We start from the raw sequence: 21,303 nt of genomic DNA on the forward strand, positions 1-21,303 counted from the left end.
TGTGTGTGTCTGCTTCCTTATCTCATCTGAACCATCCACCCTGCTCACACAGCTCCCAGCCGCTTTTTTTTTTTTTTTTTACTCTCCAAGCTGGAGAGGTCGGCTCAGGGCCCTGAAACTGGGTCATCTGGGTGCTGATTTAAAAAAGAGAAAAAGGCTGGACCCTGGCTGCAAAGCTGCCTGGACCGCACTCAGGTAGTAGAGGGAGGGAGGGAGGGAGGGAGCGATTGATGGGATGGGGCTGAGGAGAGTGACAAGTGGAAAGGTCAGGACAGAACAGCGCAGCCCCGTTGCTGGGGGAGATATTTTTGGACAGCGCCGGGCCGGGGTCGCAGCGCCAGACTGTCAAGCCTCCTTTCGTCTGGCTGCAGGGCCAGCGGCCAAAGCAGGGGCTGGAGAGCCTCAAGGACACGGCCCTGCAGCTTTTCTGCTGACAGAAACAAGGGAAGGAGAGAGAGGGACGGAGGGGTGGAGAGGTCACGAGATCCTGGACGGCAAGCTGCCGTTACAGGGCGAAATAAAAACCGACGGCGTTCTTCTTGAGAGGGGGCGTGTGCCCACAAACGATCATCCGAGCGGGTGGCATTCAGGGCAAGACGGGACAAGAAAGGGCTGCAGGTACACGCTCCATTTGGAGGCGAGTGACAGTTCAGGGGTCTTGGCACCTTTAAATGTAAAAGATAAAAAGTAACTAAAAACCAAAGCTGTGTCTGCACCCTGGAGCTTTGAGGAGAAATGATCATGATTGGTTGGAGAACTGTACTGTAAGTGAATATAAGCAGCACCCAGGTGGAACCTTGTCCCCCCCCTCGGGTTGCCTCAGGTGGGATCTTCCACCCACACCTCAGATGCATTGTGGACGATGAACTGAGCCCTCCTTGTCTTCATGCTGCTGAACTTAATCTGTATTTTACAGTTAAGTATTCAATGAAAATAACCAACCCCTTAAAGCCTCGCTGCATTTTAGGAAAGTTTGAGTGTTTTGATGTCGTTTTCAATGTTGCTGTGAAATCCGCCGCTGTCTGAGGCGGCAGGTAATATGATTCATTTTGCCCCGAGCATGGTCTTGCAGACAGGTCGTTAATGTTTATTCACTTTGCCGAAAGTAGTGTTCAGGCTCTCAAACATCTAATAGTTTACAGAAACAATTATATTTTATATAGAAAACATTGAAATGCTTCAAAGTTCCACTGGTTGTGGACAGCAAAATATGCAGTTTAAAGGTATAATGTGATTAAAACCATACAGTTTCACATTTAAATGATTTAAGATTAAGTTGTTGCTGCTATAGGCTCAATTGAGAGTTGCTGTAATCTACACTATATCTTGATATTAGCCCTGATTCACCGATATATGTGGGCGGACGTGTAGACTAGAATGATGCTTTAAGTATACGATTATAAGCAGAACTCCAGATATGCAAAAAGTGTGAATGTATTATGTGAAATGTGATGGACATTTATTGCACTTAAGCTCCACTTATGGATTGAAATAGAGACTGACACTCAGAGAAATGTTTGATCTTGAAGGATTCTTTTTTGCAAGAAATGATTTCTTACATGATCTCAGTGACTTATCTAATATAACGTCTGTGGCCAGAAACGTAGGAGCGATCTTTGATAGTGAGCTGACGTTTTAAGGAGCAGGTAAAGAGAGTTCAGCTCACAAATGTCATCTTTATCTCATGCTGATTTGTAGAAGGTCATTCATGCTTTTCTTTCATCTCGCATAGACTGCTGCAACTATTGCATAGCGGCCTCAGTCAGAAATCAATGTCGGGTCTCTGCACCTGTACTGTCTGAGAACATTAGCCAAATCATCTAAAACACTTGTGTAAAAGGGCTTTTGTGTGAATCACTCCCTATCCACATATTACATTAATAGTATTATATATACTTTTTGCACAAAAACAATAATATTTAATAAAATCAGTTAATACTGTATTCTAATAGCAGAGGCATCCTGGGAGAAAAACACCTTTAAAAGCACATGGCTCAGATCAAGCATTCTGATTCCTTGTGTCCCGCCTCTAGAACACACACTGACCAATCATAGTGTAGCATCAGCCAGCTCTGATCAGGTGTTGACAGCTATCCAGCTGTGCTCCTTAGACTCTGGTGCAATTTTTTTCTGCATTTTCCGGCTGGTTTCCTGGACTTCCAGCTCATCGTGGTTAAACGTTGAGCCTGGGGCCACATAGTCGTGATATTATGCTTAAAACTCTTAAAACGGCACTAAAACATACTGGAATCATGTAATATTTTGTTAAGAACATCATGAACATCCTTTTAGTGAACAATGGAATAATCTGAAATAAGCCGATCATGAATCATATGGTTTCCTTGCATGAATACAGGATAAATGTATTTAACAAAAAATGATCCTGTATTTTTAAAGTCGGGCTCTAGCTAGGCAGCTTTTTCAATTCACAACTTTTCTATTTATCTACTCTCCCACATGTGCCTGTTAATGGCGCGGTCCAGCAGTCTGTGTGTGAGCCTGTTTCACTCATTCGCTACGGTGGCCGGGGAAATAAAATCAATGAATAAAATACATAGGCCGACAAACACTGTTGTTTTCTTCCCATTGAGCTGACATGGAAACTATTTTGGTCCAGTAAATGTCTGCTGTCAGTCAGCCTGGCGAAGGCAGGTTAGTGAGCTGCTGACAGACGGGGCAGAGACGTTTACGAAGACCGAGTCTGTGGATTGGATTCCCAGAAACAGAACCACAAATTACATCTAAATAACCGCAATGACACACAATCACACTACTGCTGTTATTACCCCTAAAGCAAACTGCTAATGAAATGGACAGGCCACTATGTTGTTGTGATCCGGGCTTCTCTGTGCTTTGTTGACATCGCCGGGCTGGCTGCGTGTCTTTTAGTACATGTTACACGTGAGCGTGCCCCAAAAACTAGGTCCTGATCACGGCACTGCACTGGGCTCATACGGTGGTTCCCCCTCAAGTAAACACTGCCATTGTTTGCACTGTTAGCTGCGAGCCACTGGCTTAGCCGTCACCGTGTTGAGGAGACCAACATACCGACATCATGGGGAGGTATATATAGGTATGCTCTGAGTTCAGTATAGAGAACCTTTAAAAAACACAATAGAAGTTACATTTTATGTGGAGGTAAAATAGAGAAATTGGCTGCAATCGTAAAATGCGACATTAAAAACAAATGACACAAAAAGAAAATGTTTGTTTAAACATTTTTATTGCTATGTAAAATTAAAAATCTCATACCTCCAATGAAAAAGTACTACTCTTAAATTAGACAAATAAAATCAGGCAAAATAAAAATATTTGGCATTGTGAAGTGGTGATCATTGTATGGGGAGAGTTAAATTTGAGCAGATTTAGCACAGCGTCGCTGCTCCACTTGTTAGTCGGGATTGATGTTATAAAACGCACACTGCACTGTGTTGCACAAGCTGCTGACCGACTACCATCTTAAAAAAGTCTAGCGTCATCTCACAGGGTTTTACACGCAGCCAAGTCAACGACTAAACATATAACACTGCGCTTCTCCCTGCCAACATTTAATACTGTTTTTAACTGAGGTCCTACGGTAGTTTCATGATGTATTAACCTTAAATAAAACCTGACTGAACACACAAAGTACATCTGCTGGTTATTGGCACATCCGAGATCTCCCTGGCAATTGTACCCACAATGCACCGGGGGATAAAGGCTGCAGCAGCATGTTCCAGGCAAATTGCCGCCGTTACAGTACGGAACATTTTAGCCGATGAGCCGTGCCATTCGACGTGCCACGCAATCTGCGATATCTTCAGCACATCCATAATCTAGACAACACATCTGAGTGAAGTGTGTCTCCTTCTGAGTGAAACTGACACAAAGACACACTAATAATTAAATGACAACACAAAACTTCAAGTATATCTCCAAACGCAGATCCTCTGTCTCACCGAATAAAATCTAGGCATGCAAACACTACGGTGCACCCACTTTCTCTCTGTGACTTACTGCGAAATGCATACTAGGAACCGGGTGCTCTCTTAAGACTTAAGTTTGGCTCTTTGCACTGTGGCCTCAAAGTTCGCTCGTTCTCTATGAGGCAAAGAGGCTTTACTACATTGACATTCTAAACATCGTGTTGCTTAATAGTGCTGCACTTAATATCACACAGGTAAAACATGAAGCATTAGCATTCAAACGTTAAACATTTTTGAATTCCCCACCTCTCCATTGTAGAAACCGGAAAATAAAGTGACTGTTGAAACATTTATAAACATAAAGGCTCGGCTATAACTTATTAAATAAATTAAATTCAGACGTAAATTGAACTGACTACAGCCAGAAAAAACATCATTACATCCACATTTTCAAATAAGGGATAGCTTTGTTGATATCATTCCATATCGGCATTCTGCATCAGCATTCACTGCATTCAAGGAATACCTTTACAAAATAAGTAAGTACATAAATAAATAATCCTTGCATTGTTTAGTATTTGTTATTCTTTCCTTTTACAGTACCATGACTTGTAACTGTACATTGAGTCGGTTATAATACAGCAGTTACAATGAGAAACGAGGAGTCAACCCATTGTCTGATGTTACTGGGGCTAAAGGTGGGAGGGTGGAGAGGGGTCGAGGGTACCGGTTGGCCTGCTGGTGTAGACTGGTCCAATCTAAACTGAACAAGGCCCTTTACCAATCCCAAATCATCAGGCCTTTCTTTGTTGGTCTTCCACATGGGGGTTTTGGCCCAGGCTGAGACTCTGGCCAGCGTCCAGAGCTGCCTTGAATTCAGATCTGCACCAGACTCGCTGAGATCGGAGTTTGGCTGGGTGAGAGTCAGGGGAGCGGGGTTGAGGTCAAAAAGGCGAGGTGTCGGTAGCCAGGGTTGCCACGGTGACCTCAGAAGTGGCCCATTCTGGCGGCGAAAAGGCTGCGTGAGCGCGGCACTGTCGAAGAGATGCGGCCAAAGCTGGACGAAGGCCACTTCATGATGAACTGGGAGGTCACTGGCAGAAGATACCTGGACAGACGGACAAGAGCGAGGGACGGAGGGATTAGGGGAAAGGATGAACATAATGAGAGGATTAGATCTGCATAGGTCACAATTTAGAGGTCAGGGCACATTAGTGCTCGGCACTGAGACCACCCATAGATCACTTCTCCTGTATCGATTCTACCATTTTATGGCCGTCTCCATTTGCACATTTCATCTTAAATAATAGCTTTCAAGATGTAATGAGGTCACCTGCAGCTTAAAGAAATATGTTTCAAATGTAAGGTTTAAAGTGTGCAATCCATATGATCTGGGGTATTTTATGTAAGGCTGCTGCAACCAATACAATTTGTTTTGATTCATAAATTAATCATTTTGCTTATGAAATGCCAGACTATAATGCAAAATGGTGTTTTTTAAAAAAATTCCCAGCACCATAAGATGTTTTATCGGAACAGTCCAAAACCCAAATACAAGCATCGCATCCTCATATTTGAAATGTGGAAACATCTTAAGATAATTATCAGCGATTATTATCAACTATTTTGATTATTCAGTTATCAAAATAGTTGGCGATTCATTCGATTGCATAATCGATGAATCGATCCAGCTACTAAGTTTATGCAATGTTTCTAAAATCCCATGCACAACATGATCTCAGTTACAGTCCCGTTCAATTAGGTTATATGCAATATTTATGCATGTGCTCGTAGACTAATACATTATTGACCTTACACTGACATTTTTTCAACTTTGACCCTTTTTTTAAATAAAGTTTTGGTATCATGAACAGAAAATCCTCACCTATCGTTCCGAGGCGTCAGAACCTTTCTAAGACTTTTCTATGACACCTTCCACCGAGACAGAGCAGTGAGGCAGCTCCTGCTAACAGCGTTCCAGTACCTGAGAATGAGACCAGCGTCAGGTTGAGATAGTCAGGAGGGGCTGAACCCTGCTCCCGTCCTCCTTAGCTACTGGAAATGAGTCAGATGTGGTTGTCATAGCAATGTCAGATGAGATGATCAAATCCTGGACAAGGTTAACTGAAGGTTATGCAAATGTCGGGAATACCGTTCAGAAGACATGAGACAGGGGAAGTTGAATTCTTCCAGACTGATCAGTTGGAAGATCGACTTGAACACTTGACTTATAGTGGTGATGATACATTATGTGACCTTTATTCTTTTGTCACCTCTGCAGAAAGGATCTTTAGCTAATAATAAAATATGCCTTATGCTCGTTTAGTCAAAACGAGTGCAATGGACAAAAGAAATAGTCCCTGTGGAAGTGTTTAAGATGTGACGATCTAATCGAAAGGGAGCCACCAGGGCTGAGGATTACAGAGTGAAGAAATTACATCTTCTTTTAAGCCACTGTAGAGATTCAATACTTTTTTTGACAACTCTCTCCTTGTGAAATAGCTCTTGGATAAATTAGCCGCAGTTTCTTCTAAAGTCGACCGGAAAGAGAGGAAAAAAGAAAAAAAAAGAAAGCATATGTCGCTGAGGGCGCCCGCTTCACCACAGCCCCAGACTCCAGAGAGTTAGAAGGGATTCAAATTAACTTCATTTAGTCCAACAAGAGTGTCCTTGAGGCAGCTTCAAGTGGGCCGAAGGTGTCCCTCCAGCACATCCTCTTCGGCTCTGACTGGACTTGGAGAACAAGCGGCTCAGTCTGGCACTTCTTAAACTCCTCAACTCAAACCCAAGAGAACAGAGAGGCACCATACGCTTTGTTTTAAGCCTTTCACATTTACTTCTTAGTGCAGTCTTCCAGGTGAGTTTAGCAATTCCATCCCATGATTTTGTGTCACCCTTGTATTCATTTCTTTCAACATTTGTTATACCCCCCCTCCCACTTTCTGCACCTTATTCCATCACCTTCTATGAGCGTCACAGTATTCATCCATTGAGATTCTGTTCATGGATCTATGGTGTGATTTTTTTTTTCTTCTTCTGTTGTTTCTCTCCTTCATTTCCATAAGGCTTTCGATGAAAACCCCAAGCCCAGGCGTGGAAATGGCAGTAAAAAAAAAAAGAAAGAAAGAAAATCAAATATTGAACATTCATATGGGGCCTGAATGTGTGTTCTTCAGAGATTCCCTGGTATTCACTTTGAGAATATTCTGCTTATAGAAAGCATCATGGTGCTGGTAGTGGCAAGGGGTGGGGTTGGGTGGAGGGGGTGGGGGGGTCTCTCACGTCCAAGCGGCCGCTGCCTCTGCAGGCTATATTTAATTGGACTCCCATTCGGTATCTTCCAGGTTCGTCCTCCTTTTGATCATGAAGAAGGTCTCGGCAACAACGTGCCTGCTTGAAAGCCAGGGGGAGGCTTGTTCATGCACTTCTGCTTTGCTTCAATCCGTCAGTTGACAGGGAGACAGAAAGATACTCTCCTGCTCCGCTCTTGACATGCAAAGCTACGATCTACCACTGTTCCTACTGACAGGCCTTCCACGCTACCGCTAAGTCCTCCATCGAGATGTAACTGCCACAGTGAATTAAGAGGAGGCCAGACGAAAACAAAATGCCATGACTAAGGATGGAGGGGGAGACTGCCCCCGATGGCTGACGCAATCATAAACCAAGAGAGCTACAAAGAGCCTTGAAGGTTATCTGCAGCCCACATTCAGCTCAACACCCCAATTAACCCTAATTACTGCCACACTTTTCAGACGAATGAAAGTTAATAGAATCTGAAACTTTTGTCATCATGGGAAATTGTCTTTGGGTAGTGACAGTAATTCCGGGTTTCACACGAAAAGTCATTAGCGGAGCTGTTTGGCTACTTCCTCTCATCTGCCCACGCAGACTGAAGGACTTTGCCAAGACCAATGGAGCTGTTGACACACCTGATCAGGGCTCTCAACAGAGGAAGGATGCTTGAACAAGAGCGGGCAGGTGTGGTCAACAATGGAGACCCCGAAGCCCTCAGTCAACAGTCCCACTTTGACGTGGGGCCAAAGGCCGCCAAGAGCTCTGCAAGTGTGTGTGTGTGTGTGACTGTGTGTGTGTGTATGGCTGTGTGTGTCTGTGTGTGTGTGTCTGACTGTGTGTGTCTGTGTGTCTGTGTGTGTGTGTCTGACTGTGTGTGTCTGTGTGTGTGTGTGTGTGTATGACTGTGTGTGGATATTTAGTGAGTTAGTTTGAATTTGTCTGAATATATCAATGTGTGAAATAGTTTGAGTAATCACTACGTGGAGGTTCCCAAACCGGCCTTCCAGATAATAAAAATATCCATTTTCATATGATTACATATTGAACTGTAAAATATCTGCACCTTTGAAATGTTTGAGTGATGTCATACATAGTATCCAGGGATAATAGAAAACATTATTATTATATGCTCCAGTGGTTCAGTCCATCACATAGTTTAGTTGTTTTAAAGTTGAAGTTGTTTTATTGACCTGTTAAAATAATTCATTTTTAATATTTAATCATTTATTTACAAGTTTACATTTAAAAGTAAGACATATTCCCTTTCCATGCATGTACATTTGGGCATGTGAGTATTGTTTCAGCCAGAATTAGAGATGTTAGGCTGCCGATCAATACCGAGACTTGATCAGAGACTAACAGTACTGGAGTGAATTCCCACTCATGCTACTCAGTAATCACAGTGACCGGCAGCATGGACTCTCTCCCCGGCAGTCCAGCTTATAACGGAGCTAAAGTCAACAATAGGTTGCACGGCGTTACGGTGCGTTCAAGCTCTACTCGGTAAAATGAGGATTAGGTAAATTATAACACTATGGTGTTATTGCTTTCTTGTAAAATGCATTGTTTAGAATAAATATGAATAAATACAATTGTTTGAATGAGATGTGTTCACAGCAGGATAAAACAGAAATGGGAGATTATGATCTGTTTAACTTACTAACACAAGCTCTAAGCAGCTTATCATACATAATTCAAACTAATGCCAGGATTGTTTTTTAATCAGAGCAAGCATTTAAATAAAAATATAATCATTGATTTTCTCATCATTTGAATTGTGTGTTTTTATGCAAATAAAAACGATGGATGACCGTAACAAAGTAAAAACAGAATAACATTTACTTTTTAGAAGGTTTGCACTGATTTTCGGAATAGTTGTAAGACTTTTAGAGAAAAATAGAATCTCTGAATAGAATCTAAACCTTAAATGTGTTTGTCAGTTGGATGTGGACGCGGCTCGGGAGAAATAGTTTCAGGTTAGTTAGAGTGTGAAACATTGAGGCGGGACGGATGATTGTTGCGTAACATGTGCATGCATCTCATACACACATCCTTTCATAGAAAGCTTATGCATCAATGAGAAAATAATCACTGTTTTAACTTTCCATCTATCTATAAGTGGCGGCAGGTTGCTACTGTTCCTCGCATGCCTGATGGGAGAGGTGTGAACCGTGTTTGTGTTTTGTGCAGACCACATGATGCAAGCCGAGCCATTTTCTGTCTTCTTGTGACAAGAAAAAGAGCGACGCTTAGGTTGATCATGGCACTGATGCGGTGCAGGTGAGGCGCCCGGCTCCCACCGAGGACACTGAAAATGCACTCAGGGTAACTCTTGATAAAGGCGTTGAGTGAAAGGCGTAGTTAAGCATGTGGCAGCAAGGTGATTGGCTGGTGATGTACAGCAGGCTGGCCGAATGGTTAGAGTGTGGACAAATAGTGCTCCGAACAGTCTTAAGATGCTTCCTTCTCCTATCCCCTTCCTTTGAAACACATCGTTAATAGTTTTGGGCATCAGATCCATATACATATCAGATTCCAATGCTGTATGAGTCAATCCAAACATCACTATTTAAATATCAGTGAGGTAAAGGAGAGGAGACCATGCAAGACTGTTGGTCGTGCAGCCAAAGCAACCACCTGTGGGCAGGTGGGACCGAGCCTTAGTTACAGCTGTGAGGTGGTGGGGAGCAGCGGGGGAACAGGGGACGGTGCTGGAGGATGGGTGGGGGGGGTTTAGCAAGAACTAAACCAAGCAGAGACCTGCGTCGAGGGGCGAAGAGACGGAGGAAGAGGAGGAAGAAGCGGCAGCAGCAGCAGCAGGGGTGGAGCCATGGGTAGAGGCTGGTCCAGCAGCAAATGGTAAGCTTTTTTACACAGACATATATAGACACAGAGGAAATAAGGAGAGACAGACCAATGCATGCTTACACGGACTCTCAAGGATACCTACTGCACACACATATATACACTAGTGGGGTCATGTTGTGCATCCTCCAGTTATTAAATGCAATCACAGTTTTACCCAGAGGTCCCTCTCGTACTCCACTGATTAATTTATATTCTCGAACCCATCCTCAAAACAAATACGCTCACGATAAAACAATAACAACAATGTCGGATTAGTCACAACATGAGTAGATCTACCACTGTTCACAAACCCCACGTACTTTTTCTCTTTAACAGCCCAGGTTTTCATACCGTAGGCGCAAAGTGATAGCCTGTTAAAATATGCGCAAGAGTTATGAATCATGTAAAGCGAGGCCCCAGGAAAAAAAAAAAAAAAAGACCTCCTCTCTCTCTCTCGTAAGGTCATTTGCTGCACAGGCTCATCTGGGCTCTAATTGAATTAAGCAGGCCTCGGGGGGCCCCGGGCTAACCTGACCGCTAATCTGCGGGCCATTATTTCCTGTTAACAGCACACTCCCCTCTCTCCCTCTCCCCACCCACCTTCCTCTCTGTCTGCCAGCCCAAAGCCTATGTGCTTTAAGAGTACGCTCCCTCCCAACCTGAGCTGCTGTCTCCTGCGGGGCTTCAACCTTAAAAATAGGAGGAGGATTTGTTGTTTGCTTTCATCGGGCTTATGTGATGGAGATGATGGCTCTAAGTCTCAATGGAGGAGAGAGAGGAAATGTTTCCTGAGTGAGGGTTTAATGATGATAGCTGTTGAAATCAGAGTTTTCTTGTCTGTTTATTCATTCATTTAACTCAAATCTAGTTTTCTTTTCAGTGCTTTCTAAGGGAAGTATCAATGCAGTTTACTACAGTGTGCCTCATCTTATAATACAGCCTTAACCTGGGTCCTACCAGTAGACACCAGTATTCCAGCCAAACTTTTATTTAAAGAACTATCTATTACAGCCGGTACGCTATGAGAAATGGATCTTTCAAAAGTAGAGAACTCAGCGGGAAGACATCAAACGGTTGGTGCTCCTTCTCACCTGGTGTCGTCCCACTCTGGGCTGAGTCCAGTCAAAGAGCCACGGGACTCTGACACAAACTTGTAGACGACCAACAGGCAGTCTCGACACAACTGGACCAGCCGGCGGCAGCACTGCAGCTCCTGGGGCGACACCACCTCGCTGCTCTTGCTGAAGATGGTCTCCCACGCCGAACTGGAGAACAAAGCGGAAGGCACGCGCACAGAGTGAGAGATTGAGTTAGCGGTTAAAGATTAGCATCGCCACGTGTTCGTCTACAAGTATGCAGCGCATGTATATCATGTGTGTGCATGGCTGCAGGAACACAGAGTAGGTTGCATTGATTTATATGGAAATGTGTTCTCCAGTCTGTGTGGCCTTCGCCGTGCAGGTGTGCATACACATTTGCATAAACATACACACTCTCGCATGCAAGCGTGCAGTAAGACACGGGGAGGAAGGATGAAACAAATCCAAGGACAGTTAACCCCCTTTACAACCCCGGACATACCCCTGACTGTGAGAGAGCTTCAACAACTGAGACGCACAACCGCGGGGGGTGCGTTTGATGTCTACCCCCTTTCACTCCTCGGGATGTGGGGGGCGCTTCCTCTGAAAGGGTTCAACGCTGTGTGTTTTTCCATTCTCTTTCCCTAAGTCGTTTTCAAAGCCTGTTGAATTCATCGCCCACAATAGCAGCTCGACCATTTGATTGTTGTTAAGTCCCTTAGATAAAATATCAAACAAGGGACAGAGAGTTGGAGGGAGGGGGAGGGACCCGGATTTGAGCGTGCTTTTGGAGGTGCACCGCTTCTCTGTCGCTGCGTGACATCGAGGCCCCCTAGTTGGGTTTATCCATGTTGGGGCCGTGGCCTGTCGCAGGGAGGGGCCAGCCCGTGGGCTAGCAAGCTAGCGGGATCATCCAGGCGTAGGTAAAGCTGTGTGGGGTAGCTGAGGCTAGGCTAGGCTAATCCTCCCAGGCCTCTCTCCCTTCACCCAATCTCTTTCTCTTCTTTTATGATGTCTGGTTTTCAGTCCCTCTCCTCTCTGTCGCCGGGTCCCTCCCCTTCTCGCCTCCTGCTTATCATCCCCTTCATCTGTATCACCCATTCACTGCCTCCCTCAATTACTGTTGCTGAGGAAGTCGGGGAGGAGGGAAAACGGGGAGCTGTGGGCAGCGACTTCAGTTACACCCCTGAGCCCTCTGTGTCGAGGGAAACACGGCCGCTGAACAACTGAACTGTAAAGAATATGGTGAGGAGGAGATGCGAGAAGGTCACACCTTCATCACAGACGAGATGAAAAGCTGTCAGCACAGCAGCTGTCTGCATGTGTGTGTGTGTGTGTGTGTGTGTGCTGTTGGGGTTTCTATAGAAACATGATCAAGTTGGCTGTCCATATAATGTCACTCATCTTGTAGGAAGTCGCTTACTGTCACATCCAAAAAGTAGAATAAATAAACACCAAATGAAAACTCAAAGCGTCCATTCAAAGTATCTGATAACAAACCATAGTAGAAGAACTAAGAAGCCCTCGTTCACCTCCTTCCTGCTTCCATTCCTCCCTCTTCGTTTCTTGTTCTTACCTGTGAAACAGCTCTGATTAACAGCCCAGATCCGTGACCTTATTCTGCACCCTGTCTCTACAGAGCAACATGTTTCTTTCATCCTCAAGAGCTTTCAGAAAAGGTGCAGTGGGGTCTGCTTGGTCTGTCACTCATTCTCTGTCATTCAGCTGCAGTTGCTTCCCTTTTCATGCTGATTTAAAATGGCAAATTGTCCCTGCTGTCACTGAAAATGATATATGGATGAAACCTGGGCTTGAGGACATATGGGAGGAGGGGGATTGCGCGGTGTGTGAACTTGTTGTTATGGAGATAAAAGAGTGGCGTCATGCTATGAACACAGTGGTGATTGGCCTGCAGTGTGATCACTTGTTTGTGTTCATTTAGAAGAATTAGTGTCCATCAACATCCCTGTTCCTTCCAGGGTTGTTCTATGTGATGCTCTGGGCTACAGCTGGGCGTTGCTACTTCTTTTCTGAATCTATTTAATTCTGATTCACAAGGTCCTGATTTGATTCGATTTCCGATTGGATATAAATTCATATATTCAGAGATATTTCAGCTCAATAAAAAAAATCTTTAACAGAGCTAATGCTCCTGCAAAAAAAAAAAGGATCTCTAACCTGGAGCATGATTCAAATTATTAATGTTTAGATTGACCCCAAAGCACTTCCATTACTGCACTTTTTATTCAACATGACCCACTGACTCCCCCAGTCGTAGGTAATGAGAGATTTCAACAACGATGTGCGGACGTATATCCTTGCATATGAATGTTGCTACAGCCTCACGTGGAGAATTTGACAGTAAGTTGACTGTAAATGCCGTCTCCAGTGCTGTTTGATTGGGCTCAGACACCTTTGCTGTTCCTGAGAGATATCTGTTTAAATGGTTTTGGAGATTTGTGGTATCTCCACAACATTCTACCTCTAGTTTGTACATCTTTTTGCCCCACTTTGGTCAAGCGACACACTACTCAGTTTCATGCATACCCCAGTCTTTCTACCCTCATCCTAACCCGGCTCACAGCTTTGCTCGGCTGGCCTACCCGGTGTTGGAGAAGCAGTTCCACAGGCCCTGGCCGTGACTCCAGAGCAGCCGGTTGAAGACGCGGTTGAGGAGCCGGTAGAGGTGCAGACTGTCTACGTCTGGCTCCCTCCAGATCCGCTGCAGCGCTGAGCGTACATTCGTACGCACAATGTCCAACACCTGAGTGACAGAGAGAGTGGGAGGAAGATGGAGGAGAGGTTTAAATCAAGCATGTGATAATGAAGGAAATTAATGCTGCCAGACAAAAAGTAACAGCATTTGTAATTGATATGCGTGAGTTGGCATTTGTTCCCACTGTAAGATTTCTTTCTCCTTGTTTTTTTTTTTTTAATCTTACCTCAAAATTAGCAATCACAGAGGCTAATACATTCACTCAGTAGCAGAGAAAAGCTTGCTTTAATGAATAAACAGATGGATTCATGCACACCCACAAGAACACCGATACATACACTATATGCACAAACACATCCTGAAAGCTAATTTAATCAGACCCGGCACACATGTAGGGAGGATTTGAGCAGGTTTATCTCTGCATTCATGTCAAGTCATGCACAGACATACAGCCTAGTGTGTGTGTGTGGGAGAAGCAGGACAAAAAAATATAAAATAAAAAAAATGCTGGGGCAGACAGTGGAGAGCATGGCAGAGGACTAATTGCTGCACCGACATCAGTCTTGGAAAGAAGGTGTCAGAAGTTCCCCGGTGGTCTGAGGACACCTGCGCCAGCCCTCCATCTTCCCTTCTTTGTTTTCCCAATGCCTACCCACCTCACTGCCTTCTCCTCCTCCCCTCTTCCCTCTCTTTTCACCCGGCTCATAGTGCAGCGCTGTGGCTCTTCTGACTTTGATTCCTCGCTCCTCATTACTGACGTTCCCATCTGACTGGGCGTGCGTGTGATGCGAAGAGGCAAGATTTCCAATATGAGGCGAGTGAGACACACGCACGCACACTCAAACAAACCGATAGATGAGTAAACACACACACGCGCAGATATGTTTTGGTATGGTAATCAGACGGCAGAGCAGTGGGCGCTACATTCCTGACCTCTGCCTGCTGCTCATTAGGCTGCTCCACTCCAAATAAAACATCGGCTCGCGCCGCCACAGCCCACAACACAGCCGTGCAGAAGGCAGCGGCTGAGAGATCACATCATTACTGACACGCCTACTGGATGCCATTTCACGTCTTGTCCCCCTCTTCTGTTTTGTTTACATCCTATTTGGTGTCTCTGTCTCTCACTGTCTGACATGATAATGATCTTCATGCGTGTCTTTTTTTTTTTCTCACTCTGAGGTTTGATTCGAGGATTATTTCCATACTTTAAAAGTTGTTCAGAGGCATTCAAAGGAATAGGTAATATAGGTACATTTTGATATATTCGCCGGTTTTAACCATGTCCATTCTATACAGGGTGGCAGTATAGACAGTGTGGGAGCGATGGCGAAGGCGGGAAACTTTTACAAGTGTCAAAAGTTACATTTGGCCCATTTTTAAGACTTTGAGACGTATCCGAAAAATAAAGTGTTGAATAAAATGTTAATCAGCCCCTCCAGGAAGTCGTTGTGTTATGATTATATACAACCGATCCCTGCAAATAATGTGCAAACTGCAGTTTAGTCCAAACTCCCAAACTTTACCCACAAATATCCTAAATAAGTTGGCAGATGACTCCATGGAGATTACCAGGAGATTGCTTGAATGTTTCCTTTTGGCTGTTGGCTGTATTGTCATTTCCAGTTAATATTGCAATATTAAATGTGTATTTCCTTTTTAAAAGTACAAATGCCAGAAGATGGCATGTACTACTCATCCATCATACAGTTGTTGACCTTATATTACCTTTCATTAGCAATAAATGAAAGTGGCATTGTCAGTTAAGTCAGTCAGCGGTAGTGCTGCGGTTTTTCACTGTTAAATATATTTTTTCATATTAGAATATCTGTGTTTTTGTTGACAGCTGTGTGTTGTGTGTGAAAAAGAAGAAGAGAGCTCCAAAAGATCGTGCTACTTTGTGGAACAGCCTCCAGGCACACTTATTCATTGACAAATAAAGCACATTTTGTTAGACCTTTTGTAATCCTTTTTGGTAAGGTTACTCAGAACAGTGCCATGTTATTCTCACTGGAACAAGTTGCCATTGATTTTCAATGAAATATACAACAAAAACCTCAACTATTTTTTCTAATTTTCACTTGCTCCCGCACTTTAATTGCAAAACAACGGCTAAAAACATCCCCATTTTTTTTTTTTTTTTTTAAAAGCTGCAGCCAAATCAGACATTTTAATCCACAACAATCCCCGAAAAAGCCCACAAAATCCTGGAAAGATTGGTTGGTAACGAGACTAAGCTCAGATTTTCTCATTCACAGGTTAGCTCTTTGTCTTTCTCAAACACACGAACCAGATCTTCTTTTTTTAATCCAGATGATTGAGAACATGTTCATCTCTGCAGCTCAAGGCCACATTTACACCAACCTCTCCTTCAAACCAATAGACTTCAACTCACTATTCCTCTTCTTTGTGGAATTATCTATTGTTGGGGTTAAGTTCTAGTCTACTTAGGAAGCAGTGATTATGTAATAACAGGTTTGAAATAATAAGGTGGCCTTCGTTTCTTGTAGCACTTCAGGATGTACAAATGTTGGGCTGATATTCTGCTGAGCATCGGTAGCTACAGGAAGACATGAAGCCAGACTAAAATTCTCTGGAGGGACAAGTCACGTTTCTTATGATCCTATTCCAGCATAAGACTCACCTTCCGTTGTTTGGTTGAGTCCAGCTTCACGAGCCAATAGGAGGCGACTTTTGATTTATGGTATTTCCAGTTGTCGAGGATCTGTGGAAGAAAAGTCGGAATTAAAAAAAGTGAAAAATAATATTTTTTAACATGCACAAAATGTGTTTGAATACGGACTTCCTTTAAAGATAGAAATATAATCAAGAAAAAGAAACTCTGAATATTTAATGGTAGCATTTTTAACAAAAACAAACACTGCAGGTCTACTCCCCTGCCATTTTATTACATCTGCTGCTTCACAGCAGTCCTCCATCAAAAGAAACCCAGGGCTCCTACAGTATTCTTACAGTTTAGTCCAATTATGTTAAAAATAACAATCAACATATCAGGCTATAAAAGACACCTGCCAAGCCAGAGAACATTACAACTCTCTTTTTTTTTATTTAAAAGGGTCGGGAAAAACAAACATTTTCATACATGTAGATATCTGCCTAATCCAGCTATTTCAGCTTTTCGTGGGCTGCCTAGTCAGAAAACATGTGATCCAACAAGCCATTCAGATTTGGCTCCCCTTGCTATGTCGCATGCAAGCTTTGGCAGGAGGGGGTCTTAAAGAGACAGACGTTATATAGCATTAAATGCTTAAGCGTTTCAAACAGAGGGTGAACACAGGTATATTCAGACAGATCATATGAGAAACAAATGTGCTTTATTTCTTCCTCTTTCGAACATTAAAGCTGGCTACTTTACTGACATCTGAGCCATGTATAGAAAGAAATAAGTGTCAATGTTAATTAGCTCTAAGTAAGTGGCCCGCCCTCTCGGGGAAAAGAAAACTTGAGGTCATTTTCAGAATGATGTCTAACATTTAGAGAATACAGCGCTTATCTTTGGTGTTTTTTCACATCTCAGGGATAATAGAATAAATTAAGCCGTGATCTTTGGTTCTCGAGCAGAAAAACCCCAATGTTTTGCAGGTGTATCAAGAATCCTTGGGGCATGTGTCGTTCTGCTCAAAAGCTGTGCAGAATATTCCCATGCTCTCGCTCCCGGTGCCAACATCACTGTGTACCTACAGGCACTGCTATTGTTGCTCTGTTGACTTAGTCTACATCTCCCCACTGGTGCACATAAACCTCTCACGCAGCACGTTACATTCCCCGCAAACAGCGCTCCCATCGGGAGGCTCCAGTGTAAACTTTCTGTTTACTCACACTCACCGACACACACAGATACGCACACACAGAAAGCAAACCCACGAGGACTCACAGATACAGAGCTATGGTGTGCAGTGAACACTTTTTTATTTATTCCTTTTCTGCTTTCCAGAAAGTTACTTCTTTGCTTGTTTAGCATTCTCTCTAAATAAGAACCTTATGAACCTTGTCTGGTAAGACGTACGACCGTTTGTCACATTTGTTTTGTGCTCACACAGATCACCCTCAATTAAAGCACAACAACATACCCTCCATACATTTCATCTTTCAATGGTTTCCATTTGTGACAAAAAGGCAGATTTTGAGTGAAAGATAAAAGAGGCAATTACTCGGAGAGAAACGCACCATTAGTCCAATTAGACCTCAACTTAACGAGCAAAATATGAATTGCTAAAGATTGTTTTCATGCCAAGTGAACCCTCCTCTCTCTCTCTCTCCTGTGGCAAAGAGTGAGCAGTGCAGGTGCAGTTGCTCATCTGCGTTTCCATGGTGCTCTCATTAGGGTTTGTTAACCGTACAGGTGTGGTGCTAATTGTCTCTTAAGACCCAGACGTGCCCAGATGTCACTGGCACACACATTGTTTTTGCTGTTCTTGTAAGGGCGTCGTATGTGCTGACTTTATCTACTTGGTGGCTCACCCTAACTTAAGCTTAATCCTAACACTTACATAAGCTTGAGCTTACTGGAATTTTATAAGGGGATGTTCAAATTTAAATCAAGGGATCTTATGTGCATGACAACACATGTGATATGTTACCATGTCTTGTGGCCTTATGACTAAGCCAAACAACATTTTTGTTGCTGAACATTGATGAAGTGAATCATCAGTCAAGAAGCTCCGGAGTCGTTTTTTTTTTTCATCACCGAGCAATGCAGGATTGTTAGGCTTGAAGCCACCCAGCTACTTTAATTGGCTAGTGCCCACTTGAGAAAAGGACCACAGACATGGCCTGTATGTGATATAATAAAGTAAACTGTTATTTTCTTACTTTATACTTCCCATGTAGCCAACTGAGAACTTTTTTTGCCCCTTGAACATGCTGTTTTAATGGTATTTCTGTCAGTACCCGATGAAGACGGCCTGGCCGGCCGCTGTTCTGAGGTCAGAGTCAGTGTGGATGGATGGATGCTTTCATGGTACTTTTGTGCCACTAATGTGTCGCTTCAGTTGTGAGTTGAAGGTGAGCCTCTGCCTCCCTTTGGATTGGACTACTAATATTTTTAGAAATACAATATAGTAACACAAAGTTGTGCTTCGTTAGAGTGGTTGTTATCGCTGCGAATGGCAGCGTACATGAGAAAAGTATCCATGACCCGAGAATATTACTTCTCGGGTTTTACAAAAAGATTCATTTAAGCAATAGCTACTGCACTAAAACACAGCACAAACATGCACCATGGAAGGACACAGAGATCTGACCAGAAATAGAGGAGGCACTGATTAATTCGAAGGAGCAGTGGGGAATAGAGGCAGGGCTGCAAACGGACCGACAGGTTGTCACTGGGGTCGTTTGAAAGACAATGGGAGCCGAGCCAGAGCGGACAGGCTATTGTGGAGGGAGGCACGGAGGTCACTTTTAGTTAGGCTGCAGAGTGACCGCACCTGGCCACAGAGGGGGCTCTGGGAATACCTGGGTCCGGATTTCACTTGTACTCCATGTTCACTCTCTCTTTTTATCCCTCCTTGTTTATTTCAGTCTTCCTCATACATTACATTGTAACCTCTTTTTTTTACACTCTGAATAATTTTGATATGATAATAATGCATCATATCATTGTATAATGTAACGCACACTCAAATGCAATAGAAATAGTGCACACACCTCATCCAGCACAGCCTCAGCCTCCTCCTCGGTTTTGCCCGGAAACCTGATCCTCATGGCGGTGAGCGCAGCCAGAGTCTGACGCAGCAGCTCAGCCTCCTGCTCTTTGCTCCTCAGGTTTATGAGTGGATCGCCCTACACACACACACACACACACACACACACACACACACACACACACACACACACACACACACACACACACACACACACACAAGGAGAGGAAAACCGATTGAGTCTACAGATAGACATTATGATTACGGAAAACTTTTCAAGTCCACCGAGGAGATAATTTAAATGATCAATTACCTATCAATTAATATGATTTTCTCCTGACAAAAAAAGTCACAGTATTGATGTGCATTCACATAGAAGTGTTTGTTGACATGCCAAAACAATGTGAACAATGTGTTATTACTGTATCATAAATATTTGTCATTGTTATGGGCGGCTGTGGCTCAGAGGTAGAGCGAGTAGTCCTTCCTAATGGGAGATCGGTTGTTCGAGTCGAGGTGTCCTTGGGCAAGATACTGAAACCCGAAGGCTGTGCCATCGGCGTGTGAATGTGTGTGAATGGGTCAGATTAGATCCTGAGGGGCAGGCGACTCCTCTGCCATCAGTATATTATGTTAACATAAAGTGCCTTGAGTGGTCGAAAAAAGACTAGAAAAGCACTAAAGGAATGCAGGTCCATTTATGAACCAATAATTTATGATCCTGGTGCCACCTGTTATAATGACAGATCATTATTTTCTTTACGTAGCATTTAGTTCAGACAGGATAGATAAACAGACAGACAGTCATCAGTAACAAGCATCAGGTGGTAAAAATAACCTTCTCATTTAATATAATTGTATTATTGCTTATGAAATTCTCCAGTGAGTTTGGATACATGTTTGTAAAGATACAAGCATACAATGGGTGCACTCTATAGCCTTTTCAGTACAAAGTCTCTCCACTCATTCTGTTCTCAATGCTCCATTTAGTTGTTCAAATGTGTCCAAAGGTTGCCAGCGTACTTGTAAAGAAGGGAGGCGAATGGAGGAGGCAGGTGGAAAGCAACAGATGGCAACATAATAGAAGGTTACAGTAGGCTTATACAGTGTTGAAGGAGCTGCGAAAGAGATTCCTAGTGGGCCGGGATACAATATATGCCAAAAGAGAAAAGCAGCGATGGCAGAAATGCATTTTGGTGAAATATATTTGTAAAATAACGCTTCATTGTTTACTTTAAACCCGCTCGGAGTCGGATTTCAGCAGAGGATTGCCTGAAATGTGACAGCTTGAGTGTTTGAAAATGAATTTTGTACAGTTTTTTATGACTGACAACTTCTCTGACGCATTCTGAATTGTAAAGAGGTAAAGCCTACTTTGTGTGTGTGTGTGTGTGTGTGTGTGTGTGTGTGTGTGTGTGTGTGGCACGTCTTACTATGTTGGAGTGGATGGTCCCCATGCTGTTGCTGTGAGGCACACGGTGGGCGGAGCCACTGCGGCTCAGCGAGTGCGAGCGCAGCGTAGCGGAGCTCGGCCTGACGAGGGGCGTGGCCATGGGAACGGTGGGAGAAGGCCTGTTGGATAACGACCGGAGCTCATTGGGCGAGGAGAGGGAGGCGATGGAGCGAGGGCAGGAGATGGAGCGCCTGATTGGACCAGCAAGTGTCGGGGAGGCAGAAGGGGCGGGGCTGGTTTTGAGGGACTTGATTGGAGGTTTCCAGTGCATGCGACCTGCAGGGGAAACAGAAGAGGGGGTGGGGGGGGGACACATTGACTGGCTGTCACCCTTCAATTTCTT

The 21,303-nt window shown here is 43.7% G+C and overlaps 1 protein-coding gene across 5 annotated transcripts in view; it reads right to left on the reverse strand.

The window, feature by feature from the left end:
- Positions 1–3,212: 3,212 nt before the first annotated feature.
- The window catches only part of ttll7 (tubulin tyrosine ligase-like family, member 7), a gene marked incomplete at its 5' end in the record, with an annotated part of 67,932 nt that continues 49,841 nt past the window's right edge, over positions 3,213–21,303 (reverse strand). For 2 of the 5 annotated variants that reach the window (XM_084011107.1, XM_084011109.1), the window contains 6 exons: positions 3,213–5,013; positions 11,141–11,314; positions 13,732–13,892; positions 16,489–16,569; positions 19,512–19,646; positions 20,941–21,236. In XM_084011107.1, the coding sequence (XP_083867233.1) occupies positions 4,893–5,013; positions 11,141–11,314; positions 13,732–13,892; positions 16,489–16,569; positions 19,512–19,646; positions 20,941–21,236 (968 nt within the window). In that variant the 3' untranslated portion in view covers positions 3,213–4,892. Of the gene's footprint in view, positions 5,014–5,790; positions 5,890–9,962; positions 10,067–11,140; positions 11,315–13,731; positions 13,893–16,488; positions 16,570–19,511; positions 19,647–20,940; positions 21,237–21,303 lie in introns of all 5 variants that reach the window. The other 3 variants (XM_084011106.1, XM_084011108.1, XM_084011110.1) reach the window with 3 other exon arrangements.

Source organism: Eutrigla gurnardus (assembly GCF_963514095.1).
Source record: "Eutrigla gurnardus genome assembly, chromosome: 6".
In the NCBI taxonomy this organism is placed as follows: Eukaryota; Metazoa; Chordata; class Actinopteri; order Perciformes; family Triglidae; genus Eutrigla; species Eutrigla gurnardus.